This window comes from Anguilla anguilla, chromosome 11 (genome assembly GCF_013347855.1).
Source record: "Anguilla anguilla isolate fAngAng1 chromosome 11, fAngAng1.pri, whole genome shotgun sequence".
NCBI classification, from domain to species: domain Eukaryota; kingdom Metazoa; phylum Chordata; class Actinopteri; order Anguilliformes; family Anguillidae; genus Anguilla; species Anguilla anguilla.
Genome location: NC_049211.1, coordinates 12,904,505 through 12,922,199, shown reverse-complemented (window position 1 = coordinate 12,922,199; position 17,695 = coordinate 12,904,505). Strand labels below are relative to the sequence as shown.

The 17,695-nt window shown below is 50.3% G+C and overlaps 1 protein-coding gene across 2 annotated transcripts in view; it reads left to right on the top strand.

Annotated features, from left to right (window-relative positions):
* Positions 1 to 17,695, top strand: part of vps13d (vacuolar protein sorting 13 homolog D) — a 68,234-nt gene extending 50,539 nt beyond the window's left edge. For both annotated transcript variants that reach the window (XM_035381037.1, XM_035381036.1), the window contains 5 exons: positions 3,488 to 3,620; positions 5,216 to 5,411; positions 13,053 to 13,184; positions 15,734 to 15,974; positions 16,584 to 17,695. In XM_035381037.1, the coding sequence (XP_035236928.1) occupies positions 3,488 to 3,620; positions 5,216 to 5,411; positions 13,053 to 13,184; positions 15,734 to 15,974; positions 16,584 to 16,715 (834 nt within the window). In that variant the 3' untranslated portion in view covers positions 16,716 to 17,695. The remainder of the gene's footprint in view (positions 1 to 3,487; positions 3,621 to 5,215; positions 5,412 to 13,052; positions 13,185 to 15,733; positions 15,975 to 16,583) is intronic.

The window sequence follows — 17,695 nt, the reverse complement described above, 5'->3', positions numbered from 1 at the left end:
TGCTATGTGATCTGTGGCCATTTCCTTGTGTCTGTGAGCTTGCTCTGTCCTTTAACTTTGGCCTTGTTGTTTCAAGACTAAAACAGAACCTCTTTCATTTCAGACCGGTCCTCCACCACCTATTTATGAGAATCCAATCCCTCCTCTCTGTCCACACAGTGCCCCAAAACCTTTCGTAATACCCCCCCACCCCCCCACCCCGGACCCCCGTGCTTCAGCACAAGGGTGGTAGGCCGTAAACTTGAAAGCATTCTCACTCCCTCCCCGTCTCTCCCCTGGGAGTTTGTCCTGTTAAGTACATTGGTTTAGTTTTGCGGAAAAGGCAAAAAAAAAAAGCCTGTGAGGGGGGAGGAGGAAGGGGGAGGGAGGGAGGAGGAGTGGGAGCAGAGCTGCCCTTCAGATGAACCCACGGGGGATGTCGCTCAGCAGGGTCATCCCAAGTTCAGGCCTCCCTCTCCGGCTGTGCGAGCCGCGCGCGGCGCTGGGGAGGGCCGGGGAGGAGGAGCGGGGAGGGCAGCGGAGGAGGCGCGGGGCTGGGAGCAGCCTGTTTACACAGCGCGGGGAGTCCAGCGGCGCTCTCTGGCCCTGTCCTGTAACGCAAGCCCACTTCCAGCAGGCACCTGCTGGGCCCGAGGGGGGTGTTCACTGGGCAAAGTCAGGTCAGCTGGGGGGGGTGAGAGGCACACTTTACTGCCTGATATATTGGACAGATGGGCGAAAGCCCCGCGCTGGAACCCGTCCCGAGGGCGGAGCGGCGCGGAGCTGCGGGCCGGAGGGTCGGCTTGGTGCTGGAGAGGCGCTGGGAACGTTTGTCTGTTTTTATTCCGTGCATGCGTGTCCGTGTGTAAGCCACCGCAGCTGTTCAGGGCATTCCGCAGCCTCACAGTCCAGTTTCACAGATTCCAAAGCCGCTGTAAACTTAGAAGAAAGGGCTCATAGATCGGTCATGGGAATAAGCTTTCCCCCAGAATTCCACAGAAATCTCACTTGATTCTTAGCGTGATCTCGATTTTCTGTATGTTGTGCACTAGTTTGACGAGACACGTGAATTAATTACTAAGTTAAATTGATAAAAACGGAGAAAGAAGTAATTACAGAACTGTCTATGTGCACTCTTATATTAAGTTTACTCTGCTTTGAAAGTTCATAAACTTGTTTTAATTAGGCGGTACTTGTCCCTGTTGAGGGCCCCTTTGAACTGTTCAAAAGGCTTGCTGAGCAACAGGGGTGGTGAGGAGGACACAGTGACAGACAGCGTGGCCAAAGAGACTGCCAGAGCCTTTGATTGAGACAAATGAGAGGCAATCAGTCACTCGGCACAAGAGAACCAGTCAGCCAGGATGGCCGGCTAATCAGGCAGTTCACACAGGCAGCCCTGTGGGGGTCCTTTGACAGGTTAAATAGTCCGTCAGGAGCGCAGAGCCTGGTGCAGGGTGGTAGGGAGCTAATGAGCTTCGTTGGGTGGTAATTAGGGGTCCACAACGGGGAGATAGACTCAACGGCATAGCAATACAGATGTAGTGGCCTACAGACTGTAGTTCTGAACTTCTTTTTAAATAAACAGCATTTTAAATAAAAATGTATTTTCTTGGTTCCCATCCTTTATGGATCAGCTATTACAAAATTAGATACTGAATAATTGTCCTGAGTAGTTCAATCTTTGTTTTATTTTAAACGTAGCTACGGTCTAGTAGCCATAACCCAATGCATCTGTTAGTGCCTACATCGAAGCTGACCTGGTTAAAGTGCACGTCTCATATAAACTTTGCAATGACCATTAAGTGGACTCTACTAGGGTGTGAATCAACACGTTCTGACAGTGCAACCCCCAAGTGCACGACCCACAGTAGACTTCTTTGTAGGTTTGAGTAATTCAGGTGTAAGCACACCGTGTGAAACGCCTTGGCTTGCCAGCGGCAGATTTCACTCATCTGTGGTTTTCATTTTGTATACCATTTCACCAACCGCGGCATTAAGTTTTATGTAGCCACAGTTCAGCCAGGGATAATGAAATAGTTCTTCAATATTAAAATAAATGTATATATCTGGAGACCTAAACAGGGCTCTGTGCTGACATTTTTTCCAGGGAGCACACATCAATTTTCAGGACCAAGTCGTCCTTAAAAGGGAGCAATGTAGAATCCTAGAATCCTATCCATACTGTAATACTGACGTTTTTGCCTAGCTTTTTTGGAAATGTTATTGACTTCTCTTGTCTACTCAACTAACGGCTATACCTTATTTTAATGCGTTGCTAGCATTCACACATGACCACATCAGTAGCTGTTGTTTGAACAAGCGCCTGCAAGATGCTTGAGAAGAGCTAAAGCTGGAATGGAAGTAGATCCAAGTGCGCTGTGTAGCTAGTTGGAAAAACGTACCATTTATCTGATGTATGTGGTCCGTTTGCCTTTTTTTGTTGTTGTCGCAAGAAATGGCGTAGCCGGATGGATGTCTTGGTGAAACGAGTTGTTTCACGTCCTAGATCTGTGGATGTTATGACTGTACACACTTAAGGTCAAAACGGAACCTTTCCATAAAAGTTATGAGGCTTTGAGTCGGCGGATTGCCAGAGCAACTTTTCCGTAATGCTGTCTCTGGCTCTCGTTCACGACAAGATTTTGGAACAACATGGGCTCTGTCTGCATGTTGGAAAAGGGTCACTGACAGGTCTGGACAGGTGGACTTGGGCCCTGAATCAACACCGCCCGTTTCCTGTAAATACAGCAGCTGCAAAGGGGGGGGGGGGGGGGCGCCCCAGTTTCTTTTGGCGTGTGTAAGAAGGTCCCTTACATCAGGAATATCAAGCCTTCTTAGCGTAATAATCATTTTAGCTATTATAAAGCCATTATCCAGGGTTCCGAAGAGCAGGTCAGCCTTTATCTTTATGATCTTGATGAAGTATGAGTTTTTCTTTGTTTTCTTTTTTAATAGCCCGGGGAAATGCCTCATGTTTAATTTCCAAACCGAGTTAATGGACTCTGAACACTCTGCTGACTGTGATTCAGTGCTGAACTCACGACTTGGATTTGGGGCTCTGCGTCTTTTGTCAGTGTTGACAGAAACAAGTTAACCCCAGTAGCTTCTCAGAAATTGCTCTGAGAAGCACAAGACTACACACTTAATGTACAGTTTCATTACTGCTGTTTTTTTCTCAAAGAACAGCTCTTCAGTTCAGCTCTGTTGGGACCTGCTTACTTTCTCCTTCCACTCTTGGTGATTTTGTCACTAAGCATGAAATTAGTTCGGAGCTAACAGGTGCTGTGGAAGTGAGTCTTTCAGAGCTGACCTCTTGTGTGCAGTTTTGGTGTTGGGTCGTATTGTGCACACTGGGCTGGTTTATGAGATATGCTGGTTTCATAACTGCAGCAGCCTCCATTTGAGTAAATGAGAGAGCAGCGGCGTTTTGTGTTCGTTGGACTGAGTCATTCTCATGGCCTACAGAGAAGAAGCATAGGGAAAAACAGGCCTTTCTCTGTGCCTTCAGTTTGCAGGAACCTTGTCAGACGGGCTTGGAAAGACCATGGACAACCGGCACCAGAGCGAGAGGGAGTACATCCGTTACCATGGAGCCACCAGCGGGGAGCACCTGGTGGCCGGGATCCACGGACTGGCGCATGGTACGGAATCTTTTAAGTTAGTGTGTGTGTGCGTGTGTGTGTGTGTGTGTGTGTGTGTGTGTGAGTGCGTGTGTGTGACTAACTGCTCTGGACTCTAATGTGTTGTAATGTCTGACTACCCTACATTATATGCTCAGCTAAGGGATGGAAGACCACAACAATTGCAAATGATCAGAGATCCCTTTTAAATGTTATTTGAATGCTTATAGATGCCCTGCAGGCGTCTATGCGATGCTGAGAGGAGAGACTGTCCCTTTCTCTGTCCCACAACAAACACGCTCCATCTCTCTATCCCTTTACTGCACAGTGCAGTGATAAAAAGGAACTGGCAGTGGAATTGACCTTTCTCGTGTTACGGATGTGGAGAAATGGCTCTGCGTGCTTCATTTCTGCGGCTTGTACAGTCAGGGAAACCGTGGAACACGTTTGGCCGTGGGGTTCTTTCTCCATTTTGCCCGTTTCAGTGCAAACATTTAGACAATCGAAACTCCTGTTATTTTAAATTACTTGCTGTGCCACAAGAACTGTTTGAAACTGGGAAACCGGGACGTTGTGCTTTCTTCCAAAGGGGAATAGTGTCAGTAAAAACTCTTTTCTCAACCTTTTTGTGACGTCTGTTGTCTCAGTACCCGGTGGATTATAGTCCTTCCCTTGGAGACACGTTGCACGACTGCATTATGTAAATCCTTTAATTAGTCTGTGTCTCTGGCTCATGAAGTCGGTTTTGTTTCTGGAGAGTTCTCTTCCCTCAAAGTGGCGTCCTTGTTGGCAGTTTTGTTCAACAGAAATGTAAACACAGGATTGCTGTTGTGGAGAGAGATGATTGCGTGGGCTCCTAGTCTCAACCACCTGTGCATCACTTCTTCCATTACTTCTCATATCATAACATGGGAAATATTTCAGTGTGAGGTGGTATTTTTAATGTTTTATTCATCCTATTGTAATGCATTAGTGTCGGGCTTCTGAACGTGTAATAAAAGGTCAAGTATGATGCCACACAAGTGTTGGTATGAAGCTCTGGGCTGAACTGTTTTGGGATTTCCTGCCAACTTCTCTTTATCATTAAAAAAGTATTGTGTGGTTGAGCTTTAACAGGATGGATGGATTTTACCTTTTACCATGGTCAGATATAGGACTGAACCAGCATTAATGTATGCAGCTATAAAACTGTGCCAGGGTATTTGGTTGTAACAAAAACCAGCATACAGATTGCCCCTCCAGGACTGGAGCTATAGACCCCTGGACTATGGAGTAATGTGGTTTGAGGTTTGCTAACATGGGTTTATGCCTTGTGCAGTGTATTTGCGGAATGACTGTTCAGGACTGGTGCTGTAGACCCCTGGACTATGGCATTACATGGTTTGAGGGTGCTAACATGGGTTTATGCCTTGTGCAGTGTATTTGGGGACTGGCTGCTCAGGCCTAGTCCTGTAGAACCCTGGAGTATGGAGTAGTGTGGTTTGAGGGTGTTAACATGGGTTTATGCCTTGTGCAGGGTATTTGGGGGCTGGCTGCTCAGGCCTAGTCCTGTAGACCCCTGGAGTATGGAGTAATGTGGTTTGAGGGTGTTAACGTGGGTTTGTGCCTTTGGGCAGGCATCATCGGTGGCCTCACCAGCGTCATCACATCCACGGTGGAGGGCGTCAAGACGGAGGGCGGGGTCAGCGGCTTCTTCTCTGGCCTGGGGAAAGGCCTGGTCGGCACGGTGACCAAACCGGTGGCAGGAGCCTTGGACTTCGCCTCGGAGACGGCCCAGACCGTCCGGGACATGGCCAGCCTGAGCAACCACAGGTAAGGATGGGGTTGGGGTGGGGTGGAGCAGGGGCGGAGTCCCTCTGCATCCCGCCTGTCACTTCAATTCTGGCCCAGAGGCAGGGTTCATGAACCTGAAATGGGGTTGAGCTATCGCATGTCATTCCTAACCGATTAGAAGTTTTAAGCTATGAGGCTATGGATAGCAAAAATAAGTTTTTAATTAGCGCACTTAGCCAATGGCTGAAGCCTGTGATCGTCAGCATCTGGAGCTCCGCACATTATCAGGGTTCATGAGGCCTCAGCCGCGGTATGTGTGTTTCCATTTATGTTTTATTATTTCTTGTTAAGCTGGATTCACATGCTGGAGAACAATGGTACTAATTCAGGATTCTTCTAAGGGCAAAGTTGAGGGCACCAATCCAGTGTGAGAAAATGTTTTCCAAATAAAATGCATCAGATCTGGCTTCCAGGGAAAAATACCAAGATGCTGATCCTGTGAAGTTCTTCCACCGCGACGACAAAATGTCATATAAGGACTGACCTCCTCTCTGGCCTCCATCAAGGGGGGAGCGGGGAAAGATGAAAGGAAAACGCTCGTAACAGCTTTGCCGTCTCTGCGAGGCGTTGTGTTATGTTGCTGTGTTGTTTCGGCTGGATGTAGGTGTGGGGTTTAATTACGTGGAGCTTTTGCCAGCGTCATCTGCTTCCCCTTACGGGACGGCTGCGGGGGAGAGGGCGGGCGGGCGCGTCATCGAAATCACGAAACGGCTCCTCAGCCGGCCGCGGCCTTTAATCTCGCGTCTGTAGGTGGCGCCGGCCGATCGGGTTGCGGTCTCGTTTACGGGCAGCTGCGGTTCAGGGCCCGGTCAGGGTGCGCACGGCCCTCCTTTAGGTGTCCCGCGGCCCCGCCCTGCTGTCGGACGGGGGTGCGTTTGTTTTCCGCGCGGCGTATCGCGTAGCCTGTTAAAAAAGGGACTCCCTGCCGGCCGGAGCGGGGCGTTTCCGCGTCGTTAGGGAATCTTACACTCCGCGCGGCGACGCGGCGCACGGGGGGGGGGGCTCTCGTAAATCCCACCTGCGCTTTAATGGCGGGAGCCGCCCGGGTCCGGTTGCGCTCTAATTAGCGTCTAAAGCCGGGCCGGTAACGATCCCGACCGCGGCACAATGGGCTCGCGTAACTCTTACCTGCGGGGGGGTAAAAGCAGGGGGGTGGCGGGGGCTCCCCCCGGCCCACGGCTCGGGCCCGGAGAGCCTGCTGAACCCTGCTGCCCTGCCCCCCGCTCGTGTTACAGGAGGCGTCTGGCGTGCCGGGCTGTTAGCGCAGCGTTAGCGTTAGCACACGTACGAGGTGAGAGCGGGACCAGCAGGGTTTCCAGTCCAGCGCGGATGGGGAAGGGGGGGCGAGGTGTGTGCAGGAGAGGGACCTCCCGGTGAACTGTGCTGCTGTGAGTTTGTCCACCGGGGGGGGCGGGGAAGGGAGACGGGGGCGGGCTGGAGGGGGGAGTGGGGGGGCGCTGGAGCGTGCCTGCAGCAGCGTGTCCCGGGAGTTCAGCCAGAGTTCACTCAGAGAATGTGCAGGATTCACTGCCTGCAGAGGCACCGGCCTGCCAGAGACACACACACTCACACACACTTACACACACGTACTCACAAATACACACACACACACACGTACTCACAAATACACACTTACACACACGTACTCACAAATACACACTTACATACACACACATACACACACACACACACACACGCGTACTCACAAATACACACACACACACGTACTCACAAATACACACTTACACACACGTACTCACAAATACACACTTACACACACACGTACTCACAAATACACACTTACACACACGTACTCACAAATACACACACACACACACATACTCACAAATACACACTTACACACACGTACTCACAAAAACACACTTACACACACACACACACCCACAAAAACACACTTACACACACATACTCACAAATACACACTTACACACACACACGTACTCACAAATACACACTTACACACACGTACTCACAAATACACACTTACACACAGACTCACACCCACAAAAACACACTTACACACACATACTCACAAATACTCACTTACATACTCACATATACACACTTACACACACGCACACAGATACATATGCAGACACCCAAACACACGCAGTTATAAACAGATACACGCGCATACCCACACACACACTAGTATTTATAAATACACACACATGCACAAACGCACTAGTCCTGTGATGCAGGTAATTGCTCATACAAACACACACACATGCTCAGGTACGTACACACACAAACCCACATAGACGTCCATACTCGCATACGCACACTCACATGCACACTGATATACACATTCACACATCAACACACACACACACACACACACAAACACTTTAGCGCTAGTTCTAGTCTTTCTGATTTCCAGGATCCAATACAAACAAGTATGTGAGGAACCAGTCAGGAATGAAAATGACCAGTATGTGCAATCCATTAATCATTCTAAAAGAACCCCTGCCACTAGAGCGTCCACACACACGATTCGTCAGAGTAATACTCGTTATTTTTGTCCTCCCTTTTCTAAAAGACTGATACAAGAAATAAAAACAACTTCTTTAGAGGAATATTTGTCCGGTTTGCCTGCTGGTGCCTTACAGTCCTGGAGCTTGATATGCGGAAAAAGATTTGAAACGTGCTGTTGCAGTGGGATTGAATGGAAACTTGAATTTCATTAAGATAACATTGTATGTTATGTAATCTCTCTGTTGTCTGTCAGCCTATCAAATCTGACCTCTCCTGTCCTTTAATCTCCTCTCCTCTATCCTCCTGTCTTCTTCTCTTCTCTTTTCTCTGTCCTCCTTTCCTCTCCTCTCCCCCTGAGTCTCTTCTTCTCTCCTTTCCTTTATTCTCCTTTACCCCTCTTTATCCTCCTCTTCTCTCCTCTCCCCCTCTCTGTCCTCCTCTCCTCTCCTCCATCTGCTGCGCTCAAACCGCAAACAGGAAATAAACAAGTAAATGAGAAGCAGACGTCCTGGTGGCCCCAGGGGCGAGGGGAATTGTGGGATTTTCGAAGGTCCCTCCACTCTGCTGCCCTGCTCGTGAACCCTCCCTCCTTTCGTCTCTCAGCGCACTCCCCCACACCCCCCTTACCCCCCCCCCCCCCCCCCCCCCCACCCTTTTCGGGTGTTTGAGTGAATAAGCATTTGCCCCCCACTCCAGCTCAGCTGTCAGTTCTGATGGGAATACTGTTTGCAGACTGTACGGTCCTGCGCTACCACTTTCTGTAAGATCCGCCACGTCAGTCCTTCTGGCACATTTTTGGACACCCCTGGGCCTGACAGGGCGGGACAACGAGCATCGTGGGACCCCTAGGCCAAATTGGCCCATCGCATGCCCCATACCCTATGTCTTTTTGATTGGTCCTGAATATTCCCAGACCTTCTGCGGTTTATGTGCCTGACCCTCAGCAGTACATACAGGCCTCTCTGATCACCAGACTGCGTTACGCTTTCCTCCATGTTGCTGCATGTTCTGCACATGGAGCATGGAGGATGCTGGGAGCAGCCTCTCTGAGCTGTGGGTTAGAGTAACTGCTTGTCCATGGAACTGCCTTGACCACACAGGCCATTATCTTGAGTGAATGCAAGTGGCCTTTTATTGCTGCTTGCCTCCTGCAGAGAGTGATGCAAATGAGGGGGGGGGGGGGGGGGGGAGAGAAAGAGAGAGAGAGAGAGAGAGAGAGAGAGAATACAGCCTGCCATGCATTTTGAGCTTTGAGCGTAAAAAAAAAGAGGTGCAGATGTGATCAGTTTACTTTTAAATGCTTGCCCAGAGTTTGAACCTGGGACTAGAACTTCAGCAATTCAGAGCTGGAATTTGACAGTGAAACGGCTGGTCTGGGAACAGTTAGAGAGCGCGCTGGCCTTGGGGGCCGCCCCACGTGACGAACTCCAGACGTGCAGCGCGGTCTGCGGGGCGGGGAGCTCGGCGGGAAGCGCTTCAAACGCGACGGCGGCTCCGTCTGAAGCCCGTATCGCGGTAAGGGCGGGGAGGACCAGAGGTTAGGGACCCAGCCCTCTGACTGGGGTTTTGCCCCCCTGCAAATCCTCCTGTCGGCTTGAGCCTGGCGGGGGACGGTCGCCGCGCGGTCCGAAGGAAGCCGAGCAGGCCCCGCCCCCCGGCGCTGGACGACCCGGCGAAGGCAGCGAGAGGGAGAGGCTGTTTGTTTGCGCCTGTTGACGGCGGTCTGGCCGGCCTCCAGGCCCTGCGCTGACCTGTTGCTGAACCCTGCTGCTGAGCGCTGCAGTGGAGTGTGGGCCATTGTGTGAGCGCTCTCTGCTAGGGGAGGGGCGGGAGGGCGGGGGTGTGTGTGTGTGTGTGTGTGTGCTTTCATTTGGTGGATTACGGTCGTGTGTACTGTTCCTTTAAAAGACAAAGAGAGGGAAAAAGCTATTGACAAAGGAGGAGAAACGCAATTGTAAATTCTAAAAAGCAGGCTGTATTTGAGTTAGGCTAGGTTATTGTCACAGTTTTTTTTTTTTACGTTATCAGTTCTTACACACATTCATAGCTTTGATATTGACCTCCTGTGTTTTATTGCTGGTGCGAGTCCAGTTCCCACATCGTCCCTCCGCACTGCTGCCTGTGGGTGATGGCTTTGTCATTATAGCCTCTGGGGTAGATGTGGGGATTGAGGTAAAAGGTTAGTAGGTAAAGTGACGAGCCCGCAGAGCCTGAATCGCCGGTTTCTCTCGTCGAACACACTCCCGTCCTCAAGCCGCAAACGCTCCTCGTCGGCTCCAGACCGCTGAAACGTCTCGCGGGCGATGCCAGGGGTGCCCGCCACCCTTCGGAGGAGGCGGAGAGGGAGGGGCCGTCCGCGTCGGGCGTCGGAGGAGCAGAGCGGCGGAGCACAGTGGCGTCTTTGTGAGTCCACTGGAAAGCATCGTCTGAAATGGAACCAGCGCAGGCCCAGATTCAAGCCAGATGTGTGAATTCCAGCCCAGCGCGGCAGCAGCAGCCAGAATACAGGTCATCCGCAGGAGAGAGAGGGAGAGAGGGAGAGAGAGAGAGAGAGAGATCCCAGATCTGGTCTGGCGCCGACCGCCCATCCCGGGATTGCGATGACCCCCCCCCCCCCGCCGCAGAGCCCCCACTCACCGACACCGCGTCTGAACCCGACGGTCTTAATTAGGAGCCTTAATTGGGACGGCATGTGGGAGCGATCACGGGCGAGCGAGGCGGAGGTGTGGGGGACGCACCGCGCCCCGTGTGCGCTTGTTAAGTTTCAGATGAATCGCTAACTCCGCGGACGCAGTCTGATCTGGGCTGCAGATGTCAATTAGATAATCCCCTGACCTCAGTCAGGCTTCCATAAATCAGCGTTAGCGCTCCTCGCTATACCTTCCTCAAGTCATTCCCAGCCGCCTTAAAAAGAGCTCGTAAATTTCGGTGGCTGGAAAAAAAAAACTGCAAAACAAATGCTGTGACAATCCCCAAGTCCCTGAACGGAGAATTTCTCTTTCTTCTTTTTTCCATTCGGCCAAAATCGCTACGCAATAAGACAGATGTTGAAGAAGCGTAGGAAAGTGCCTGCACAGAGAGCATTACTCAACGCATCTCTGTCCCTGGCCTTGACCTTCACACTTTGGAAGCGAAGTGAAATATAAGGGAATGAGGACAGCCGTGTTAGTGCTGCCAGAGAGCGCGGGGTCAGTCACTGAGCAGGCCGTGCTCAGGCCTCGGGACCCAACCTCGCCAGTTTCCTCCTTCCACAGGGGAGAAAAAACGACAGGGCGAAACATCGTTTTACCAGACGCAGGACGGAGCAGAGTCTGGGCAGCTCCAGAAAGAGGCTCGCTCTCAGCACAGCTCTTAGTGGTGGGGTGTTTCGTGAAGCGTCGTGTGATTAATGGTGAGTTTGAGTCGCAGTGATTCCTGTAAAAGCACAGAGCCGCTCTCTTATCCCTGATCAGCGCTGGGCTGTGCTTTGTGAGGGCTGGCTGGAAGATCTGATGCATTTTGTTCGACTGCCCTTTACACATTTTATTAAAATTCTTTGCAGTTTATTTGACCGAGACAATGCACATTAAGAACATTACTATGAATGTGCCAGTGTTAGCTTGGGGGCTTAATTTCCTCTGGGCTACATGTTTTTGGGTGTGGGAGGAAACCCTCGTCAGCACTGGGAGAACGTGCAAACTCCAAGCAGAGAGGGTCTGGGACGGCCAGGGTTCGAACCCTGAACGAAGCAACGGTGTTAGCCACTGCGGCACCGCGCCGCCAAAATAATTCAGTCATCTTCTTATGATTTGGTGTGATGCAGTGAATTTTGGCTGCAGAGCAATCACCGTGATTGAGCATCCTAATGAGACTGCCCTTGAAGTGTAGTTTATCATGCACGCTAGTGAAAATGTGTTGCTCTTTGGGTGAAGTTTTGATTTGTTACCCAGGTTTTAGTTTACAGCGTGTATGTGTGCGAGTGCGCGTGCTTGCGTGCATGTTGACATCATTGCAATAATCAGCACATCCCACAAGCTTTTGAAGTGTGTTTGTCCAATTGAGTTGATAGGCTGCCATTTGCTGCGTCTGATTTGTATGGAGTCTGTTTCCCTCCGTGTCTGTGCTGGTTCGTGGGGCTGTGGTTTCCTGCAGAGTTATGATCATTGCAGACCTATTAAATCAGCACATCTTCAAAGGAGGATGATGAGAAGCATGAAGGCCGAAGCTAGCGCTGCTGTAACGATGGTAACCTAGCTGGCTTGTGTTGCTTTGAACACTGTGGAGTCACAGGGTCAAGATAAATATAATGCAACTGTGCAGCTGTTGAAACACAATGTTATGATTATGAATGTAGCCTTGACAGTTATGACCATGGCATCTGTGTACAATGCATCTGTGCATGATTGTATGTCTGTGTGTGTTTATATGATTGCCAGCTTTTGTATAATTATGAATGAGTGTGTGATACATATTTTGTATGCCTACAATAACATTAGGGCCTGGTGTGTGTGTGTCTGTGTGTCTTTGTGTGTAATATATATGTGTAACATGTCTGTGTGTGTGTGTGGATGTGTGTGATATGGTTGTGTGTTTAATGTGTGTCTGTGTGTAATATGTGTGTGTTTAATATATGTGTGTGTGTGTGTGTTTGATATGTATGTAATATATGTTGGTGTGTGTGTGTGTAATATATGTGTGTAATATATGTCTCAGTGTGTGTTTAATATATTTGTAATATATGTCTGTGTGTGTGTAATATATGTGTGTAATATTTGTCTGTGTGTGTGTAATATATGTGTGTAATATATGTCTCTGTGTGTGTGTAATATATGTGTGTAATATATGTCTGTGTGTGTGTTTAATATATTTGTAATATATGTCTGTGTGTGTGTAATATATGTGTGTAATATATGTCTCTGTGTGTGTGTAATATATGTGTGTAATATATGTCTGTGTGTGTGTAATATATGTGTGTAATAAATGTCTGTGTGTGTGTTTAATATATTTGTAATATATGTCTGTGTGTGTGTAATATATGTGTGTAATAAATGTCTGTGTGTGTGTTTAATATATTTGTAATATATGTCTGTGTGTGTGTAATATATATGTGTAATATTTGTGTGTCTGTGTATGTGATATGTACAGGCTGAGCGTGCAGAGGGTGAGGAAGCCGCGCTGCTGTAAGGGGCCGCAGGGTCTGCTCCCGCGCTTCTCCTCCTCCCAGGCTGACGGACAGGAGCAGCTCTTCCGCCTGACCGACAGCATCCACTCCGAGTTGTGAGTGCCTCCCCTCGCCGCACTCAAACATGCTTCCCAACACTCCACACCCAAACACGCTTCCTATCGCCCTGTACCCAAGCATGCTTCCCATCGCCCTGCACCCAAGCACGCTTTCCATCGCCCCACACTCAAACACGCTTCCCATCGCCCTGCACCCAAGCACGCTTCCCATCGCCCTGCACCCAAGCACGCTTCCCATCGCCCTGCACCCAAGCACGCTTCCCATCGCCCTGCACCCAAGCACGCTTCCAATCGCCCTGCACCCAAGCATGCTTCCCATTGCCCTGCACCCAAGCACGCTTTCCATCGCCCCACACCCAAACACGCTTCCCATCGCCCTGCACCCAAGCATGCTTCCCATCGCCCTGCACCCAAGCACGCTTTCCATCCCCCGCACCCAAACACGCTTTCCATCACCACACACCCAAACACGGTTTCCATTCCCCACACTCAAACACTCTTCCCATCGCCCCTCCTACTCAGCGAGGGGGTTGTGGGCTGTGTAGTTCTCAGTGAGGGGGTTATGGGCTGTGTAATTCTCAGCGAGGGAGTTGTGGGCTGTGTAGTTCTCAGTGAAGGGTTGTGGGCTGTGTAGCTCGCAGCGAGGGGGTTGTGGGCTGTGTAGTTCACAGTGAGGGGGTTGTGGGCTGTGTAGTTCACAGCGAGGGGTTGTGGGCTGTGTAGTTCACAGTGAGGGGGTTGTGGGCTGTGTAGTTCACAGTGAGGGGGTTGTGGGCTGTGTAGTTCTCAGTGAGGGGTTGTGGGCTGTGTAGCTTGCAGCGAGGGGGTTGTGGGCTGTGTAGTTCTCAGTGAGGGGGTTATGGGCTGTGTAATTCTCAGCGAGGGAGTTGTGGGCTGTGTAGTTCTCAGCGAGGGGGTTGTGGGCTGTGTAGCTCGCAGCGAGGGGGTTGTGGGCTGTGTAGTTCACAGTGAGGGGGTTATGGGCTGTGTAGCTCGCAGTGAGGGGGTTGTGGGCTGTGTGGTTCACAGCGAGGGGGTTGTGGGCTGTGTAGTTCACAGTGAGGGGGTTGTGGGCTGTGTAGTTCTCAGCGAGGGGGTTGTGGGCTGTGTAGCTCGCAGCGAGGGGGTTATGGGCTGTGTAGCTCACAGCGAGGGGGTTGTGGGCTGTGTAGCTCGCAGCGAGGGGGTTGTGGGCTGTGTAGTTCACAGTGAGGGGGTTGTGGGCTGTGTAGTTCACAGTGAGGGGGTTGTGGTATGCCGCATGTCAGGCGCTTTCCGATGCCGTTAGATCTCGGGGGCGGGGCTGGAGCTCTCCCATGGCGACCCGTCGGCGGCTCTCTCAGTGTGAACCGGCGGGGAGCGCAGGAGGCTGTAAATCAAACTAATTAATTTGAGCCCTGACTCCCAAAGCCTGCGCCTGTCAAAGGGGGAGATCGTAAATATGTCGGGAGGTGCGCCACACGAAAAGACGGTTGGGTTGGGGGTTTTGAGGGTGTTTGGGGGGGGGGGGTGTTAGGCGCTGGGTCGCGGCTGCGATCGGACCCCTGAGTCATTAGCTCGCGGCTCTGGCTCCCAGGCGTCCTGAGAGAGCTCATTTGTCACCCCAAGAGCTAATTAATCCAGATACAGAGACCCCCTGCCTCCCCGTGCGACCTTTCACCCCCAAGGTGTTAAACGGCCAATTACTCTTTTCAGCTTCTGTGTGAGCGAAGGGGAGAGCACACGCCGCCCCAGCCGCGAGCTGTGGCCTGGGGCGCACGCGTGTGCGTCTGTGTGTGTGTGTGTGCGTGTGTCTGTGTGTGTGTACGTGTGCGCGTGTCCCTTTGTGTGTCTGCTTGTGCGTATGTTTTTCTGTGCACGCGTGCCCAGCCACTTCCCCAGTGTGGGCCAATCGCGTTTCTTCCCCTCAAAGAACACACTGTGTGTGTGTGCATGTGTGTGTGTGTGCGTGTTTGTGAGAGAGAGAAAATGGATACTGATGAACACACAGGCTCCTTTGTTTTTGCACTGCATAGGCTTAGAATCCCCATGTATCCAGAAGCTCAGAAGTAAGTTAACTTCTATACCGTAGATGGATGTGTTTTCACAGTCAGCCTACAGCACACTCCTCTGGCATTCCAGAAAGCACATTCCATGGCCAACCATTTTGACGTTTCATTGTTCGCAGTCATTCAGTCCTCATTCAGCTGTCAGCTGAAGTCCAATTCCAAAGTCATGGCGCTTCTATGGGGAAAGGATATGTGGTATTGGACAAAGACTCATTGGTTATTAAATAATGAAGAATAATGTTTTTAATTATTGTCAGCTGTGGGGCTCCTTGGTTAGAGATCGGGTTGCGTTCCTCAGCCAGTGGTGAGTTGCGGGTGGATCAGAGTGCTCCAGCACTTCCCTACACTGCTCCATTACCCAGAGCTCGTCCTCCCGCCAGCTTTCAGCAGCACTCAAAGGAAACGGACTTTGCTGAGCTTTACAATGTGCTGCGCACATGTTTGAATGCCCTCCCCTCCCCTCCCCGTTCCTTTTTTCTCTCTCACTCGCTCCCTCTCTTCATTTTCTCTTTCATCTTCTCTCTCTCTGTCTCTTAGCTTCATCGCCGTGGAGCCCATCGACACGTACTGCGTGCTCATCTCCTCCAAGGTGGTGTACTTTCTGAAGCCGGGAGAGTACGTGGACCGCGAGGCCATCTTCCTGGAGGTCAAGTACGACGACCTCTACCACTGCCTGGTCTCCAAAGACCACGGGAAGGTGTACGTGCAGCTGACTAAGAAAGCGGAGAGCACTAGCAGCGGCGTGGCCATCCCAGGCCCCTCCCACCAGAAGCCCATGGTGAGAGGCCGTGTGGTGTGGGGCAGCGTTGTCAGCTTGAATTTTCTTGTCTTGGGCACAGCGTCTAAGTCCAAGTCGCAGTGATTGTGGTCGCTGTTTATGTTTTTGATTAGAGAGCATTGGGGCTCCCAGGTGTCTCGGTCGGTAAAGGTTCTCATCCAGAGAACAGGCAGGTCCTTGCAGTAGCAGATCTGAGCCTCAGCCCCAGCTATGCCATCAGTAAAACTGTGACTGGATGCCCGCAGTGGCAGGGCGCACGTGGCCTCGTGCCACCTGGGGCAGCCTGAGTTTGTAGGCCAGGGTTCCCGCCTAGGACTTGTCAGGTGCTCTCAGGGTTCAGAAGTTGTCAGAGAGACCGATAAGCCCATTTAATCGACAGTAGCTCTGTCTGTGGCATAGAGCTTGTGGAATTGTAACTGGCACACAAGGCTGTTGTGTGGTTTCGGTGTGTGGATGCCGGTTGGCATAATGTGAGCGCCAAGATGGCCAATTAGTAAATTGTGATAGAAGGGGGTGTTTAAAAAGAGAAAGAATCGGTTTTAGTGAGATGCTGTGCATTTTAGGTATAGATCGTGTGACCTTTATCCTGACCTCCATTTTGTGCTGTAGGTTCACGTGAAGACCGAGAGCCTCGCCATCAAAATCTCTCAAGAAATCAACTACGCCAAGAGCCTGTACTACGAGCAGCAGCTGATGCTGCCGCCCAATGAGACTGAAGATTACCTGCTGCTGGACTCCTAACCGACCAATCGGAGGGCAGCCAGGTTTCTCTTCTGTGCAGGAACTAATTAGCCAATGGTGGCATCTCCTGAAGGTATCTAGAGAACAGTCGATATGAAAGAGAAATGGAAAATGACAAAACCTACAAAGGGTTATTGCAAGGCACTTTATTTGGAATGAAAAGTAATGTGTCCACGCATCATGCAGGTCCCAAGAAGCACAGTTGTAAAATATAAAAATATGCACCTAGTATTATTTTATCAGGTTCTGTACGTGTAAAACAGAATAAGAGAGTACTATAAAGATATTTTATTTTACAGAGATGTTTATAAAATTGCTGGTTTGTGTGGGAATATATACATACATTGGTAGTGTTATGATTAGACGCCCTTACATGTACACAGACGTGTATATACACACATGCGCATATGCACACAGACTGACACAGTATGTATATACACAGATAGCAGTGTAACACTACCAGTCGTGTACATAGCGAGAATGGAGGTTTATATGAAGTTAAATGGGTTGTGGAATGCTGTATAAAACTGCCTTTAATTAAAATGCGCTATATATTTTTTTTCTTTGTGTATAAAATATTGGCTAGTTGGAGCCGTAAAATAAATTGCACTGATTCTGATGTGGGAGACACTGCAGCTGCTCTTGCCACTAATATAAGTAATCACACGAACACACACACACACACACACACACACACACAGACACTCTGAGACCCCACAGTAGACCATGTGATGGGTGTGTGCATAGCTTTTTTTTTTTTCTTCCTTCAGGGGTCATGAGACCCAGACATCAAAAACACTAGGCCTTCGTATTCATCTGGATTGTTGGACTGAAAACTGCGAATGGAATGTTGTGAAGCACATCAGCGTAACATGCTAACTTATCTCCTCTGCTAAAACACCAGTGCTCCGCGTTATCTACATTTTGTGCCTTTCATTAACGCAGCGAGACATTTCAGGGTGGATCATACCAAAAAAAAA